General features: G+C 43.5%; 1 protein-coding gene across 1 annotated transcript in view; it reads right to left on the reverse strand.

Annotated features, from left to right (window-relative positions):
• Window positions 1–344: 344 nt before the first annotated feature.
• Window positions 345–17,535, reverse strand: part of ARID4B (AT-rich interaction domain 4B) — a 184,059-nt gene continuing 166,868 nt past the window's right edge. The window contains 4 exon segments of the mRNA XM_030558348.1: window positions 345–1,699; window positions 7,434–7,580; window positions 10,417–10,632; window positions 13,161–13,274. Coding sequence (XP_030414208.1) covers window positions 1,569–1,699; window positions 7,434–7,580; window positions 10,417–10,632; window positions 13,161–13,274 — 608 coding nt within the window. The 3' untranslated portion in view covers window positions 345–1,568.

The raw sequence follows: 17,535 nt of genomic DNA on the forward strand, positions 1-17,535 counted from the left end.
ATAATTCTCCATTGTCTGCAGAACCTAATATATATTTTATAGCTTTTTTCTATAAGCTTTTCCTTCAATGTTTGTCAACAAATTTTTACAGTCTTGTACAAATCTGAATACTTTGAAACCATTTTCAATAAAATCAGTTACCGTAAGCACACACTACGAAGACTGAAAACGCTTTTCTTAGAAAAGTCGAATGTAAAGGATTCTGACACTCTAGCTTCTACAAACAAAACCTTTTGAAATTACATGTTGTTGTATTGCCAAAAAACAAAGAAAAACATGCCAACCCCTTTTCCCCCAGCCAAAAGAAGTACACAGAACTACAATTAAAACAGTAAAACAATCTGTACAATAAAGTACTGTGTATTAACAGTGCCAGGTATTAAATAGCTTGAATGAACACTTCTGCAATATACAAATGTCTTACAAAGATGTATAATTAACAAGAGAGAGCCTGGGATTCATACAACATAAAATCAATATATGTGAAAACAGTTTTGAGTTGGTTTTGGAGTTTGTACAAGGCATTTTTAAAAAAAAAATTATGTTTAACACTCAGCTAGCTATTTATATTAAAAACAACTATCCTTTTGTGACAGTGTTCATATCAGCAACCACAAACTATATTAACACAGCTTTCTCCTTCTTGAAGTCCCCTCTGTTGCAGCTCGTAATAAAATAAGCATTACAAATGAAATATTTGTTGCTTTAAGGGAAATGAAACATTTACAAGAAAACACAAAAATATAACTGTTATAATCCATTATGAATAAATATACACTTTAAACTGGCTAAATACAATCTTTATACATTGTTTAAGATTTAATACAGTTTGATAGCCATTTTCTTCCTTTTGTCATAATGTATTTTATCAAAATTAAAAAAAATACTGATTCATAGAAAAATGGCAAAGTACAGTAGTTCCATTCCAATTAATGGGTTATTACAACCCATAGTAACCTATTAGCCTAATTCAAACCTGTAAACATTAGTCAGTCTTTTCAAAAGAGAATCTTCATATTTGGTTATCAGGACTGATGTCAAATATCCTACTAACTGCAGGTTTTGAATTTAATATATGTGCTTGACTTATACAATTAAAGCCACTATGAGGTGACTTAGAAGTTAAAAAACAATTAGTTTGTACAAATGAAAATAGGTTCAATATTTGTCATAAATAAATGGAAAAATATCAAATGTTCCAGCTTTAACAAAATACCAGGGAATACACGTACAGTAAGCCTTAACACATCAATTAGGCCCCTCCAACAACTGTATGCTTACTGTACTGTCTCTACAGGCAGTGAACAGCCTCTCCATTTGCCACAGTGGAAGGCCTTCGAGTCACTAGACATACAATTCCCAGACAAGTTGGAAACAATTATTGCTTGAGGAAAAGCAGTTTGTTGTACTTTTTCTTCATAAAAGTGCACTTAAGTGCAAAGTTAGCTTGTCAAGAAACAATTTTTAAATACAAAATAGTGCTTGTCTGAATTTTGTGCCACCGTGCAGTATAAAAAAAGTGGCCCTCAGCAGCCATTAAGTGCAAAGTGCTTTGGCAAGTCCTGCTGTCACCTGCACTCAACTGACATCCCATTTTGTGATGAACTTGACATAGATGGTTCTGCTAAAGTTAACATAACTGCAGCTGTAATGGAACTGGAGGAAGGTGAGGAAGAAGATGATGATGTAATAGCAGCACCTATGACAAAGAAAAACAAAAAGGTTTAAATAAATGTACTAAAATAAAGTTAAAAAAATACTTTGCATGTACATAAGCAACCTCAAAGCAGATAATAAACATTAAAGGGACACCATCAACTTAAAATCTAGCTAGTTAAAATAATAAAAAGAATTAAAAGTAGTTTAACCTGCTCCCAAGTGCCCCTGCCAATTTTTGTGATTTTTACCATCATGTTATAACAAGAGGAGTGCAGATAAGAAACTAATTTTATTTCGTGGCTCTTGTCACATGCCATTAGCGTGGGGTTAACAAAAGGTTCTAACCTTGTCATACAAGAAAGGTCAGTATCCACTGACTCCAACAACTACTACACAGTTTTTAATTAATAATTAATTATTTACAATTTCTTCTTGTTGTGTGAAAGACCAAGACAAACAAGGAAACTGACCGTATGGTCCATTATACAGTACTACATTACTATAAATTACTATTAATATAAGGTGGGTACACAACTGGTTGAAAAACCATATTCAGGGAGTAGTTATCAATGGTTCACTGTTACACTGGGAGGATACATCTAGTCGAGTCCCACAGGGGTCTCTCTCCTGGGCCTGGTACTATTCAATATTTTCATTAATGACTTTGATAGTGGAGTGGAGAAATGTGTTTATAAAATTTGCAGATGACACCATGGTGGGAGGCATTACACGCACTGTGGAGGACAGGATTAGAATTCAAAATGACCTCGATCAGTTGGAGAACTGATCTGAATCAATAAGATGAAATTCAGTAATGACAAATGCAAAGTACTATACTTAGGAAGGAAAAATCAAATGCATAACTACAAAATGGGGAATAACTTGCTAGGCAGTAGTCAGCGGAGTAGCCAGATTCTAACATCGGGGGAGCAAACACATAAAAAAAAGGCACCATCTGACATATCAAATTACTAATTACATACTTTTAAATTAGTTATACATATTTATTTTCTACTTAAAATAAAAACACCAGAATGATCCAGCCATGGAAGCGTTCGCACAGCCAACATTTTGCAGGAGAACTTTAGATTATACTTGGATATACTTGAGATTCTAGAAAGTAAATGATAATACAGCAGTTTATAATTGTCACAGGTTTAAAAAAAATACTGGCCATTTTTTCCAGTTACTAATTTCATTTTAAAATCAATCAATGAAATGCACTTTATTTATAATAGCTCATAATACTGAAGTGTGACCAAGTGGACCTGTTCTTAATGTCTCCTCTGAATACTGTGTGGGTGCCTCACTTTCTGGCTGACACTCTGTCTCCCGGCAACTAATGTCCGGGGCCCTTCCCCACTGCAAGGGGATGCTAAAGGTGTGGGAGAACAAAAAGGTCAGGTGACCTCCTGGCCCAGGAAGGGAACTCAGCAGAGAAGGAGCGGCTGGAAGGGGTTTCAGTTTGGAGCTGGCTGGGGATGTGGAGTGAGGGCAGACGTGGGTGTCTGGCTCACTGCCCCCCCTAGGATGGATCCAGCTGAGGGGTCATGTTCCCCGTACCTACAAGCTCTGTTTTAGACCATGTTCCTGTCATCTAATAAACCTCTGTTTTACTGCCTGGCTAAGAGTCACGTCTGATTGCAAAGTGGCGGTGCAGGACCCTGTGGTTTCCCCAGGACCCTGTCTGGGCAGACTCACTGTAGGAAGTGCACGGAGGGATAGAGGATGCTGAATGCTCCAAGGTCAGAGCCAGGGAGGTGAAACTGTGTAAGCTTCTTGCCCTGAAGACAGTCTGCTCTGGGAGAGGAGGCTCCTCAGAGTCTTGACTGACTTTGTGGGGAGCAGTTCCAGAGCATCACCCAGGAACTCCCTGACATTAAGTCACCAAAAAGCATGACAAATAAGTTTTATGAGAATTGGTGAGCAAAGATCTTGGAGCAGTTCAGGGTTGGACAAAGCAGTAATTTCCCTTAAAGTAGCTCTATTCACGGGGGGGTTTAAACAAAAGACATCTCTACAACACAGGTTGGCAGTCTAACATTTTTGAAACACTGAGTACAGAAAGCTAGGGTTTTTAACCAATTTAAGCTGTTCACACACACATACGACACATACACACACACACACTACACACACACACACAGAGACAGTGCTTAATTTGTGCAAGGGTTTGCCAAGGCTGAGTCCCAGCACCTGTAGGCTTGGACACTCATAGCCCTGGTACCTTTGGGCTTGCTGCGTCAGTTATGAAAGTAAAAAAATTGCTTGAGCCCTGGCATCTTTCATTATGAATTAAGCTCTGATCTAGAGACATTTACTATTCTTTTCAGAGCCTCACCTTGTAGAGGCCTGTGAGTATGTGAGAATCTCAGCTATCATTAACAACAACAAATACAAGATACTAGCCCTCATGGGAGAGGGGCAAAGCTGGAAAATAGGAACTCTAAAAGCTCAAAAACCAGAAGGCAAATAAAAAGAACCTCAATTGTATTATATTTTAAAATCTCATGATTTTTAAGCCAATCTCGGGATATTTGAGGGCTTGCCTCATGATTTTTTGAGTGCTTGGCATTAGCACTAGTAAGGGAATCACTTGCTTTTCAAGGCCATCCAGGATATATCCCTATGAAAAATTGAGGACAAAGGTTATTGTTGGGAGACCGGGCACCATAAGCTGTTGTGTGGTAAGTCACAGGCACTGCTCAGAAACCAGGAAAGGTGAAATCCTGCCCCTTCCCCTATTGAAGTCAAGGGTAAATCCCGCACTGATCAGCACAGACAGAGACAGGCTCCCCCCAAGTGCTGGAGCTGGTCAAACGTTTGATGGGTAGCAGAATCCTAATGCACCACCTCAGTGCAGGACACAGAAGCCCCAAAGGGCGCCTCTTAATACAGGCCAGGTGGCCTGGGGACAGAGTCAGCCCAGCTCCCCTCTCCGCTGACCTTCCTGCTGCCCCGCCAGCCCCACCCGGATTGGAAACGAGCACTGCAGGAGTTGTTTCCAGCGGGGACAGGCTGGGGGAACGTGCTCGGGCAGCAGCAGGAAGGAGGCTGCAGTGCGGGGTGGGGAGTGTGGCGTGTGTGAGGGCTGTAGGGACCCGAGCCACCCTGGTCCCGGCTGAGCATCGAAGCCCTGCCAGGCGGAGGCTGCAGGGCAAGGAGGAGCAGGGCAGGCAGGCAGGCAGGGGGTGATGTGCGGACGCTGCAGGGTGAGACCTTCAACAACTTGCAGTGGCAGCGTGCTGCCCCCACGAGCCTACTGCTCCTCAGCCTCCTCCCCTGCCGCGCTGGGGCAATGTGCTGCCGCCCCTTCCCCTCCTGGCAGAGCCCTCCCCTGCGTGGGTGGCATGCGCCAAGGGGGGCTCAGCTTAGTGAGCAGGGCAGGTGCGAGTGGGTGGAAGCCTCCTTCTCCTCCTCGCCGGGGAGCCAGGCAACTAGCCGACGCCGCCTGCAGCCCCAGAGCGAGCGACTTAGCCGGGCTGGGGATGCACGGGGCGGTGCAAAGCCGAGAGCCAGCCAGTGGCTGCACGCAAAACCCAGCTCCGGACTCTGAGTCCAGAGCCCAGTGCTGGCTGTGCGGAAAGGAGCCACTTTTGGTGAATGTGCTCAGGGGGAGTAGCCGCCACCCCTGCTCCTCCCCACAGCTATGCTACTGGCAGTAGTACTGCTGAAAAGGATCTAGGAGTTATAGTGGATCAAAATTTTAACATGAGCCAAGAACATGATGAAGCTGTGAAAAACGCTAATATCATTCTTGGGTGTATTAAGAGGAAAGTCACATGTAAGACACAGGAGACAATTGTCCCACTCTACTTTGCACTGGGGAGGCCTCAGTTGGAGTACTCTGTCCAGTTTTGGTTGCTACAGTTTAAGAAAGATGTGGACAAACTGGAGAGAGGGGAGCAACAAAAATGATAAAAGGTTTAGAAAAGCTGAGCTATCAGGAAGGTTAAAATAAGTGGGCATGTTTAGTCTTAAGAAAAGAAGACTTGAGGGGGGCACCTGATAGTCTTCAAATATGTTAACGGGTGTACCAAGAGGACTGTAATCAATTGTTCTCCATGTCCACTGAAGGTAGAACAAGAAATAATCTGCTGCAAGGGACATTTAGGTTAGATATTAGGAAAAACTTTCTCATTATAAGGATAATCAAGATCTGGATTAACTTCCCAGCAGAGGTTATATAATCTCCATCACTGGAGATTTTTAAAAATATGTCAATCAAACACCTGTCAGAGATGGTCTAGGTATACTTAGTCCTGCCTCAGTGCTGGGGGATGGACAAGATAACCTACCCCTGTTGCTTCCAGCTTTACATTTCTATGACTTCATTGTGCTGTCAAACACACAAAGTGAACAAATGAAGAATAGAGAAAAATACTATTTCTCTCCAATATCTTTCAGCAGTAATAATAGATATTAGTTACAACAACAGTAGGTATAACATTTTCAGAGAGAAATGTGACTTAAGATGGTGTTCCTTTAAAAGTAATTCATTAAGTAATGCGTCTGAGGCTAATGAAGAGCTAATATTTTATAATTTATCATGGAATCATGATAAATGATTTTATAGTAAATTATGATACTTATTTGTAAAGAAAATCAAGCTGTAATATTGAATTTTGCATACATTTATTAGAAAAAGTTAGTTTTATAATTCTTCAAAAAATGTAGATCCTCTTAGATAATAAAATAGAATATATGCCTCTGAAAATGTTATTTTCATATGCAGTGCTGTTGACTAAAAATGTTGAATGTCTGAATTGTATTTTTGTGGGATCATTTCTACTTGAATTTTTGAAGAATTTCTAGATATCTATACAAACATTTTGCTGTCAGTTTTACAAATGCTATTAATGTGAATACCAGCCCAGGACATTGCACGAATTTGCCATACTTCTCAGACGGCTGCACTGAAATCACGAGAAAGTGTCATGTGGCATTGTCAGGCAGTTTAAGTGCAAACATTTAGGCTTTGTATTTTAAATGATTATATAAAACTAATATTAAATAGAAATGTTTTCATGAATTCCAGTGAAAACCACTTTGCACTTAGAAGTTCCCCTAGTTTTTATAATACAAACATAGCAATCCTGTGCTAGTATAGGAAATAGAAACAGATGAACCTTATTAGGTTTTCATTATCTGAACAAAGGTGCAAAACAGTAAGAAAGTCAGTATAAATGGTGAAAAGTACATTAGATAATTAAAACTGAAATTAAAAAAACCCCAAACTAATCTGTCATTGTTTAAAAAAAGCCCATTCTGGTAAAGCACGTAAGCAACTGTTTAACTTTAAGCACGAGTCAATGTGACTATTTATGTGGTTAAATTTAAGCCCCTGTCTAAATGCTTTGTTGGAGTCGGGCCAAAGATGGAAATTCGATTTTCGAAACATATATGATTTTTTAACCTGACAGTAGTCTTTAAAAAAAAAAAAGGCTGCATTAGTAGTGAAACAATGGGAACTCATATCATGGTTTCTATTGTTGGCATCTATTAAAATGATAAACATACTTGTATGGTATGCTGGAAAAACAATTTTTCATGAAGAGTTACCCAACATTTATGGCAACATAAATGTTACACACGTTACAAAGATCAATCCAGGAAAAACATTCTTTTGGACTTTTAATTTAACTTGTTGGAAATTGACAGGTATATGCATTTGAAGTTTTTGGCAGATATCTAAGGACCAAATTCTTCAGCTACAATGGGTAATCCTACTGCATGGCTCTAACAGAGGACAGAATTTAACCTGAAGTACTTACTTTCCCGTTCCTTTTTCTTCAAGCGCTTTCTTCTTCGGTCAATGGAAGCTACCTCAGATTTTAAGGATAGGTAGTGTTTCCTGATTTCTTGCAGTTTTTCTTGTAGGATTGTTATGCGCTCTGCACTTGTCAGATTTTCCAGGTCAGCTGTGAGTTAAATAACACCTTCGTTAATTATTAATATAGAATTGATCTTTCCATAAAACTTTCTAGTTGTAAATTTTTAGGAGATGTTCAGATCCTATGGGGAGGGTATTGGAAAAGTATCTAGAGGACAAAGCAGCTAAAAACCACAGCAACTTTAGTTGCCATCTGTCACCATAGAGAGACAAGGTGGGTAAGGTCATATATTTTCTTCTTCAGCTCTGTGTAGCTTGAAAGCTTGTCTCTTTCACCAATGGAAATTGGTCCACTAAAAGATATTATATCATCCATCTTATGTCTCTAATACCTTGGAACCACATGGCTACAACACAGCAAAGATCTATCAATACAGATTTTCTCCTCAAACACCAGGAGTGGCAGACAGGCAAATATTTTTGAGGGGGTGGGGGGAACAAACAAGGTTTATTGTTTTATCTTTATGAAGATTAATAAGAATTTTTCCATGATTAAATATCAATAACTGAATCCTTAGATGGGCACAAATGAGGTCAAAAACAGATTAAAGTCTGTGGGCATCAGTCTCAGCTCGCGACAAGCAGAGCTCTGACAAAGAGAGTAGCATGGTCATCAGGGAGCCAGTCAGTTATGGCTTCATGATTCTGTACTACAGTCTGTGCTGGCTCCAATGTGAATTAGAGCATATTAGAGGCTGCTCTAAGTGAGGGACCGTACAATAACTGAGGATCAGTGTAGCATAACAGAGCTCTTCCTCCTTCCCTATCTACTCCTGATATGCCTCTATTTCCCCAGGCATTTTATGTTGGGATGTCAGTAGGAACAGGCACCAGCTCTGATGGTTTTACTCTCACTGAGAGCTCTCCTCTGCCAGGAAATTCACAGCTGACCAGTTATGGTTAAAATTCAATATCTTTGTGCCACCCGAAGCACAAAAAAGAACAGATCTTACCCTGTGTCCGATGTGCAGGAGGGTAGGGAAGAAGGGAATAAAAAAGCATCCTTATGGGTGCTGTGTGGGAAATCTGCACATCTCATTTGAGCGGACTGGTGAGTAAGGTTTGGGTAGAGCAGGCGCATGATTGCACAGCACAGAGCCACATAGTTACAAACTTCTGAAGGAGAACAGAAAGCTATGTCTACTATTCTCTATCAGCAGCAGAAGTGGAATGTGACCCTGGTGTGATGAAGGAACTATTTTAAATCATGTTTCTTACAGTAGTGCCCAAGGACCAACCAAGAATGGGATCCCATTGTGCTAGGCACTATACCCACACAAAGTTGCAATAGATCTTGCTGTAAGCTTTGAGATGGGTGTGTGGATTCTGTCCTCTCAATTTCTTCACAGTTTCAGCAAGCAAAGTTCCTTTACTCTGGAGCTTTACTCACAGATTTAGCATTGGGCTCCAGGGTTTAGAGTTAGATCCTCTGTACTCACAGATCTAGGATTGGGCTCCAAGGGTTCAGAGTCAGTCCTCTGGTCCTTAAAATGACTGAAGATGGCAAGTGAAGAATTACGTGTGTAGGTGAATTCTCTGCTCCTTTTTTATTCATGTGTGCTTGTGGGAGAGGAGAGGATCATGGAGGGTTTTAAGACCAAGACTTAATTATCTGGACTTTTAAAATCAACACCTGGCTCTGAATTGTCCAAAGTTACATTCTAACTTGACCAGTGGAGCTCTTGAAATGGATGTAAAAGCCATACAAAGGTATACAAATGAGATCTCATCACCAAGAAGAGGAAAGTCTTGACAGCTACTTCAGGGTGTGCAGGAAAGCAGTGCCCTTCTATAAAGTTGAAGACATGAAGCCTGAGGGACCTGAATTGGAAGTTGATTTAAAGGCTCCTGATTTCCCAGTTCTATTTTTTAGGAACATAAGGGAGCGGGAGGATTGGCAGAAAAGTCAGAAGGGAGTGAGTACAATTTTAAGCTGCCCTCTTCTCCTATCCCCCTTAAGCCCTGCTACGCTTTCAGCAGTAGCTTGTAGCCCAACAGCCACTTCTAGTTCTCACTTTACAACAAAAACCTAAAGTCTGAGTTTACAATAGAAACAGAGCTGAAAATGGCTGTTGGGCTACAAGCTACTGCTGAAAGGGCAGCTGGACTTATGGAGGACAGGATGAGGGAAAAAGGGTCTTAAATATGTTTGTTACATTAAAGAACAGGTGTTGAAGCCTTTCCCTATGTATTTTCTGTTGCCCTCCTTTTTTCTCCAATGGAAGGATAGTATTGCATTAACTGCTTCCTTCCCAAATTGTTTTCTAAAAAAAGGATTATTTAAAAATAAAAAGTTAAAATGAAGTCACTCTCTAGTACCAGTAAGGCACTGCAGGGTCTGCATTAATCAGCTATTGATGAATTTTTCAAGTGGATTAAAGCACATTCACTCCAACTTCATGCCTCACAACACACCAAAGTTATCCAAGAGCAGCTGACTAATAAACAAAATGGAGAAGTTTATTGCTATAACAGGATATAAATCTGTTCTCGTTCCAGTTTTGCCAAGGTAAAATGGAACACAAAGAAACCTGAGTGACTACCAAATCTGGGAAACTTCTGAGTGATCATCAAAGGGGGTAGGAGGGGAAGGTACACAAGTCAACTTAAATATAAGAAGTATGAAATTCACATCAGTACTGGGCAGTTTGCACAAAAACCTAAGAATGACTTTAAACCCCAGGTGTAAAAAAATAAGTGGTATATAAGGAAGTGCACAGGATTAAAAGTTAATCTTAGAGAAAGATAACTACATTCAGTAACGTTAGGACTGAAAGTAATTCTGAAAGAAAATACTTTAGTATTTTATTTATTATTTCTTACTACAGGAACAAACTAGATCTAGTTTAAAAAAAGGCACTTACACATTTGAAAACTCCATTTATAAACTTTAGGCAAACGATTATTCTGTTCCTTGAGATCAGATTCCTTCTCTCCATTTTTCCCACATTTTCCTGGAGATTGTGTTCTTGCAGGTGATTTGGTATGGTGAGACTTCATTCCAGTGGAAACTGGTTTTGCTGGCTGAGACTTGGTCATACTTTCACCAGCAGAAAGTTCTTCACTGTCACTGCTGTTTGCTGAAGAAACACAAAAATACACAATATAGGTTTATTTTATTAATCAAACCACTAACTCCTCAAGTGCTGGTTCCAAATATCAGAAAAGGGGTTATACCTCTTTTTCAATACAGAAAGGGTAAAATGCATCCCCAGTGAAGAGAGGGAGGTACAGAGTGGGCAGTAGGATCTGAATTGCAACCCATTGTGTGTTGTCCATAGAGGTGGTGCTTGCTTATTTTTATAAAGAAATACTGATTTGTAAGTAGGCCCAAAAATCTAGGTTTGATAATTGTCAAGCGAGGCCTGGTAAAATATGAATAAAATGAATCAAGACAATTTAGAAGCAAGCTGAAGGTAAGTTAGGACACAACCCCAGGTCATATTGTAAATATGTTTGGTCCTAGCTGGTTTCTACAAGTGTTTTAAATAGTGTTAATGTTTTGAAAAATGCTATTTATATTAATAAATATTGCTATGACATTTATGCAGATATTAATTATGGTAAAAAAGTAAATTTAATATAAATTAATTAATGAGCATTATTATAATTGATTATAAAAAGGGTAGCACACTAATTTTAGATTAGGTACATGCATCCACCACCAAGGTACCGTTAGAGAAAGGATTATGCCCATTCTTGTCATTTAGATATTGTGCACCCCATAATGCATCGTTTCCTCTTCGAATTTGAGTATAAATGCAGTATAGATTATATTGTAATGCAGGGGTGGGCAAACTTTTTGGCCCAAGGGCCACATCTGGGGAGGAAATTCATGCAGGGCTCTGAATGTAGGGCTCGGGCAGGGATTTGGGGTGCAGGAGGGAGTGGGTGCAGTGTGCAGGAAGGGGCGCAGGGCAAGAGATAGGGGAAGAGCGTACGAGGAGACTCAGGGAAGTGGGTTGGGGTGCAGGAGGGGATGCAGAGTACAGAAGGGGGCTCAAGGCAGGGGATTGGGGTGGGGCTCAGGGCAGGGGGCTGGGGTGCGAGGTGCAGCAGTGGGTTGGGATGCTGGCAGGGTGCAGGCAGGGGGCTCAGGGCAGAGAGTGTGGGGTACAGGAGAGGTTCGGCCTCCAGCCTGCTGCCGCTTACCTGGAATGGCTCCAAAGTAGCAGCAGCACACCAGGGCCAGGGCAGGCTCCCTGCCTGCCTGCCCTGGGTCTGTGCTGCTCCCGGAAGCAGCCAGCACCCTGTCCCTGCAGCCCCTAGGGGAGGGGAACAGAGGGCTCCGTGTGCTGCCCTCACCTGTGGGTACTGTCTCTGAAGCTCCCATTGGCTGCGGTTCCCCATTCCCGGACAATGGTAGCTGTGTGGGGCGGTGCCTGCAGGCGAGGCAGCACACGGAGCCCTCTGCTCCCCTTCCCTTGGGGCCACAGGGACATGGTGCCGGCTGCTTCTGGGAGTGGTGCCACGGGGTGGCAATCCTGCGGGCTGGATCCAAAGCCCTGACAGTCCAGATCCAGCTAGCGGGCCATAGTTTGCACACCCCGTTTTAATGCCTGTTTGCTTAAATATTTTATATTAAATAAAGTTATTAATTTTATCACTTACTGAGTCATTTCACAGTCCTCCACTAAATTAAATTATCTGCAACCGCCCTTCAGGCTCAAACCGTAAAGGATTCAGTTTGGCTTTATTTGTTTTTTTTAAATTACTAAGGGGGAACATATAAATCTAAGGTTACACATGACCTGCCCTTAAGGTAAGTAAATGGGTAGGTAGTGGGGTATGTGTGAAAAAATAAAAGTCAAACTTCTGCCGCTGAAAGTCCTGCACAAAAACTGTCTACTTGAGACTTGTGTAGGGAAGAGTGAATTTCACCTCAGAATTGTTCAGGTAACAACACAAACTAAATATTTTAGAGTACATTCAGTAAAGATGAAGCCTCATTTAGAGGATAATGCAGAGCAAATGTTTAGTTTCATAGTGCAGGCAGGAAAATGATCTATATATTCACTAATTAACATCTACTTATGAGGACATCCTGATGTTGCCTTTTCATTTTTTATCTGGTTTACTTTAAAAGTCAGATGAAGTTCTAATATGCAGCAAATAGTTTAGGTGGATGAATACAAGTCCTGTGTAATTACACTGGTGGTACTGTGCAAATAATAATACCACCTCTAAATTATGTGAAATTGTGTGAAAACTGATCTTGCATAGTATGTAAGTTCACTTTGCATAGTGTTCCTATTCCCCTCCTTAAAATGTATGTATTTCTACACCCCAAAATATTTTCTTTCCTTCCCTCTTTGACAAAAACAGGCCCTGTAAAGTGCCATGTGCTTGCAAGTCCCACTGAATTCAATGGGAGCTGAAGGCTTTGAGCACCTTATAGGATCAGTCTGAGAAACAGCATAGCAAGAAATTTTAAATACTCTTGCACTCAGCGAAAACAGCTTCATCATTTTAACATTTATTATGAAGTCTCTACTTAGCACATTTTTCTAAAATGTTATCTTTATAGAAACACTTCCTTCACTTGTCATTCAAATACAAGATGTTCTCTAAGTCTAGGTTTCATTTTGCACCAAGTTGCTATACTTACTAGTTTTGCTCTTCTTTTTGTTGTTCACCACTGATGTTTTGTGGCTTCTTTTCTGCTTTTTTGAGGAACCGCCTCCTCCCTGAGCATCTTTAAGTCTTTTTTGACCTGTACAGACTCCAATTTTAACAAATCATTAAATTATTGGTGAAAACACTATATACAACTTTGTATTTTAGGTGTTAAGGCATATTTATCTATATTAAAGCCTCAGGCAGATCCTCTGAGATTTAACTTTACAGACAATCGTGATTTTTCTTCTCAGCTGCCATTAGCAGGATTTAATTATTTTATGTGTAAACAACAGTAACTGATACTGGGGGTGGGTGAGAAGCAAAGTTTGCTAATAAAAGAGAAAATGTGTTAGATGTTTGCAAGTAACTAGTAGGTCATATGATTCAATATAATTTTTCCTGACATACATGGACATTTTGGTGTTCAAGAACTGCAAATTAAACAGGCATTTGTTCAGATGACAAATTTATCAAGATTCATTAAAAGTGAAAGAATCTGAAAAGACCTCCACTTCTCTTTGATAATAATACAGATTTTAAAAAACCAACAGTACCAACAATATTATCAGAGTGCATTCATAGAACATGTAAGGCACCAATCAACAGTATCAGGTTGGGGTTTTTTTGGTTGTTTTGTTTTTTTTTCAGATGAGATGGGGTAAGTATGAACTCTAAAATTTAGGAATCCCTCTGGCTGGTGAATCAGAAGCATCCAGCAATATCATAATAAAGTAAGATCCCACCATCCTACGAATAAAGTCCATTAACATATGTCAACCATTCTCTTTTCTTTTATAGTAAAAAAAAAAAAAAAAAAGCACTTAGAAACTCTTCATCAGTGTAATGAGACATGGACAGCACGTTACAGCTTAATTTCAAGAAAAAAAAATAACGCCATGGTGCATTAAACCTGCTTGAATGGTTTTCTGTGGAAATGAAAGTGTTTTGAAGTCTAGCAGACAATTCTGAAGTACCAACAGCCTTTCATTTTGCCTTTTCCCCACCTCTCTGCTTCTCAGATTTAAAAAGTGAAAGTGAAAAACATTGGTATTTATGGCCGTAGGGAATAAAACTAGAGGAGGAAGGGAAAAATGAAATAGATTCTAGGACATCTGGTTTAAAAAAAAAAATCCAATGGGAACTGTAAAGACTCAGAAACTGCCTGATTTACAGATACTATGGGCTCCTGTAGCAAAATCATTTTAAAATTAAGAAAAAGATGGTTACTCTCCTTTGTAACTGTTGTTCTTCAAGATGTGTTGCTCATATCCATTCCAATTAGCTGTGCATGCTTCTGCATGCACGATCGTTGGAAGAGTTTTACCCCAGCAACACTTGGTCGGTCGGCTGAGGTGCCCACTGGAGTGGCGCCCTTATGGTGCCAGATACATGCCCCTGCCAACCCAGCGTCCCCTCAGTTTCTTCTTGCCGGCTACTCTGACAGAGGGGAAGGAGGGCGGGTTTGGGATGGATATGAACACCACATCTCAAAGAACAACAGTTACAAAGGTGAGTAACTGTCTTTCCTTCTTTGAGTGCTTGCTCATATTGATTCCAATTAAGTGACTCCCAAGCCTTACCTAGGTGGTGAGGTTGGAGTGAGATGTTGCGGAGTGAAGGACTGCTGAACCAAATGCTGCATCACCCCTGGACTGCTCCACTATCGCATAGTGGGAAGCGAAGGTATGTACTGATGACCAAGTTCCTGCCCTACAGATCTCCTGTATGGGCATGTAAGGAGGCGCCCTGGCTCCCCGCCGCGCCTAAGGGGGACGAGCCAGAGCAGGCGCCTCAGTGGGCGGCGTCAGCACGGCCTGTCCCCGCCCCCCGGAAGTCAAGGGGCGGGACAGGAAGTATAAAAGCCCGGCCCCAGCGCTCAGTTGGAAGCAGGCTGCCGGAGAGGACAGACGCTGGTGCCCGGGCTCCCGCCGGACCGGACCTGCCCCACACCCACTACCCCGAGGAGCGCTGGCCTGACCTGCCCCGCGTCCACTACCCGGAGGAGCGCTGCCCGGACCTGCCTCGCGCCCACTACCCGGAGGAACGCTGGCCGGACCTGCCCCGCGCCCACTACCCAGAGGAGTGCTGGCTGGACTTGCCTCAGACCCGGTACCCGGAGGAACGTTGGCCTGACCTGCCGTGTGCCCGATACCCCGAGGAGTGGCCTGAGCTTCCCCACGACCGGTACCCGGAGGAACCCATGGTCTGGGACCCACCAGATGACGCCGGTAAGGACCAGGTACCCAGAGAGGGGGAGGTTGGAAGTAGCCCGGGGATAGCCGACCCTGGTTTGGCTCCTGAAGAGCCCGAACCCATGTCAGTGTGTTGCGGCCAGGATCCCCACTGACCACAGCGGGTCTTGACCGCTGCTAGGGCCCCGGGCTGGAACGCAGTGGAGTGGGAGGGCCTGCGTTCCCCCTGCCACCCGTAACCGGGTGGCAGACTCCCCCTCTTCCCGCCTATTGCCACTGCTCTGCCCTGACCCAAAGGGCCAGGGTGAATTAGACTTGTGTTTGGTGCCCCGCCCGAACCAAGGGCTGGGCCCCGTTGTCTTTGCTACTGCTCTGCCCTGACCCAAAGGGCCAGAGCGAATTAGACTTGGGTTTGGTGCCCCGCCCGAACCAAGGGCTGGGCCCCGTTGACTTTGCCACTGCTCTGCCCTGACCCAAAGGGCCAGAGCTAATTAGACTTGTGTTTAGTGCCCCGCCCGAACCAAGGGCTGGGCCCCGTTGACTTTGCTACTGCTCTGCCCTGACCCAAAGGGCCAGAGCGAATTAGACTTGTGTTTGGTGCCCCGCCCGAACCAAGGGCTGGGCCCCGTTGACTTTGCTACTGCTCTGCCCTGACCCAAAGGGCCAGAGCTAACTAGACTTGTGTTTGGTGCCCCGCCCGAGCCAAGGGCCCGAGCTGATACTATGTTTGCTCAGCCCCTGCTAGGGGCCTGAGCCTGAACTATTACTGCCCGGCCTGTCCAAGGGCCCGAGCTGATACTGTGTTTGCTCAGCCCCTGCTAGGGGCCTGAGCCTGAACTATTACTGCCCGGCCTGTCCAAGGGCCTGGGCTGATACTGTGTTTGCTCAGCCCCGCTGGAGGCCTGAGCCTGAACTATTGCTGCCCGCCCTGTCCAAGGGCCGTGGCTTATTGACTTTGAGAGCCCCGACCCCGGCTAGAGGGCCGGGGCTCTACCCTGTTTACAGACCCTGTACCCCGCTCAACACCTGCCGAGGGCTAAGCCTATCCGGACTGCGGCGCGCAAGGAGGCGCCCTAGCTCCCCGCCGCGCCTGAGGGGGACGAGCCCTGACACAACCGGCTTACAGGGCACATGAGCCAGGAAGCCAGAGGACAAAGCTTGAGCCCTAGGAGAGTGGGCAGTAAGGTGAACGGGGAACCCATGAGCCTGGATATGACCAGGTTGAGGTCCCATGTAGGGGTCAGATGTTGAATTTGTGGGTACAGACGTTCCAATCCCTTGAGGAACCTGCTGACCATGGCATTGGAGAAAACTGAGAGCCCGTTTTCGCCTGAGTGGAAGGCTGAAATTGCTGCTAGGTGTACTCTGATGGATGAAACTGCTAGGCCTTGCTGTTTCAAGGACAAGAGATAATCTAGGATGGTAGGTACTGGGACCTCCAGAGAGGCAGTATTGCTCAGGGCACACCAGCAGGAGAAATGCTTTCACTCGGCCAGATATGTGGACCTAGTAGAGGGCATTCTACTACCCAAGAGTACGTGCTGCACCGAGCGGGAACAATGCAGCTCAGATTGAGTTAGCCATGCAGCATCCATGCTGTGAGATGGAGGAGTTGCAGGTCTGGATGACACAGTCGGCCGTGCTCCTGAGTGATCAGGTCCGGCCACAATGGCAGTGGAATTGGTGTGGTCACCGACAGATCGAGGAGAGTGGTGTACCAATGTTGCCTCGGCGATCAAGATTAAGCGGGCCTTGTCTCTTTGCAATTTTAGAAGGACCTTGTGGACCAGTGGGAATGGAGGAAAGGCCTAGAGCAGATGGTCTTTCCACGGCATCAGGAAGGCATCCGATAGGGAGCCTAGGGAGCACCCCTGGAGAGAGCAGAACACCTGGCACTTCCGATTTTTGCAAGAGGCGAAAAGATCTATGTGGGGAAACCCCCACTTCTGGAAAACAGAATGGATAATGTCCGAGCGAATCGACCACTGAAGAGCCAGGAAGGACCTGCTGAGGTGATCTGCCAAGGTGTTCTGGACTCCTGGGAGAAACGATGCCACTAGGTCAATCGAGTGGGTTCTGCAGAATTCCCACAGGTGAATGGCTTCCTGACAGAGGGGGGACAATCGGGCTCCCCCTTGCTTGTTGATGTAAAACATGGCTGTTGTGTTGTCT

This window comes from Gopherus evgoodei, chromosome 3, assembly GCF_007399415.2.
Source record: "Gopherus evgoodei ecotype Sinaloan lineage chromosome 3, rGopEvg1_v1.p, whole genome shotgun sequence".
Taxonomy (NCBI): Eukaryota; Metazoa; Chordata; order Testudines; family Testudinidae; genus Gopherus; species Gopherus evgoodei.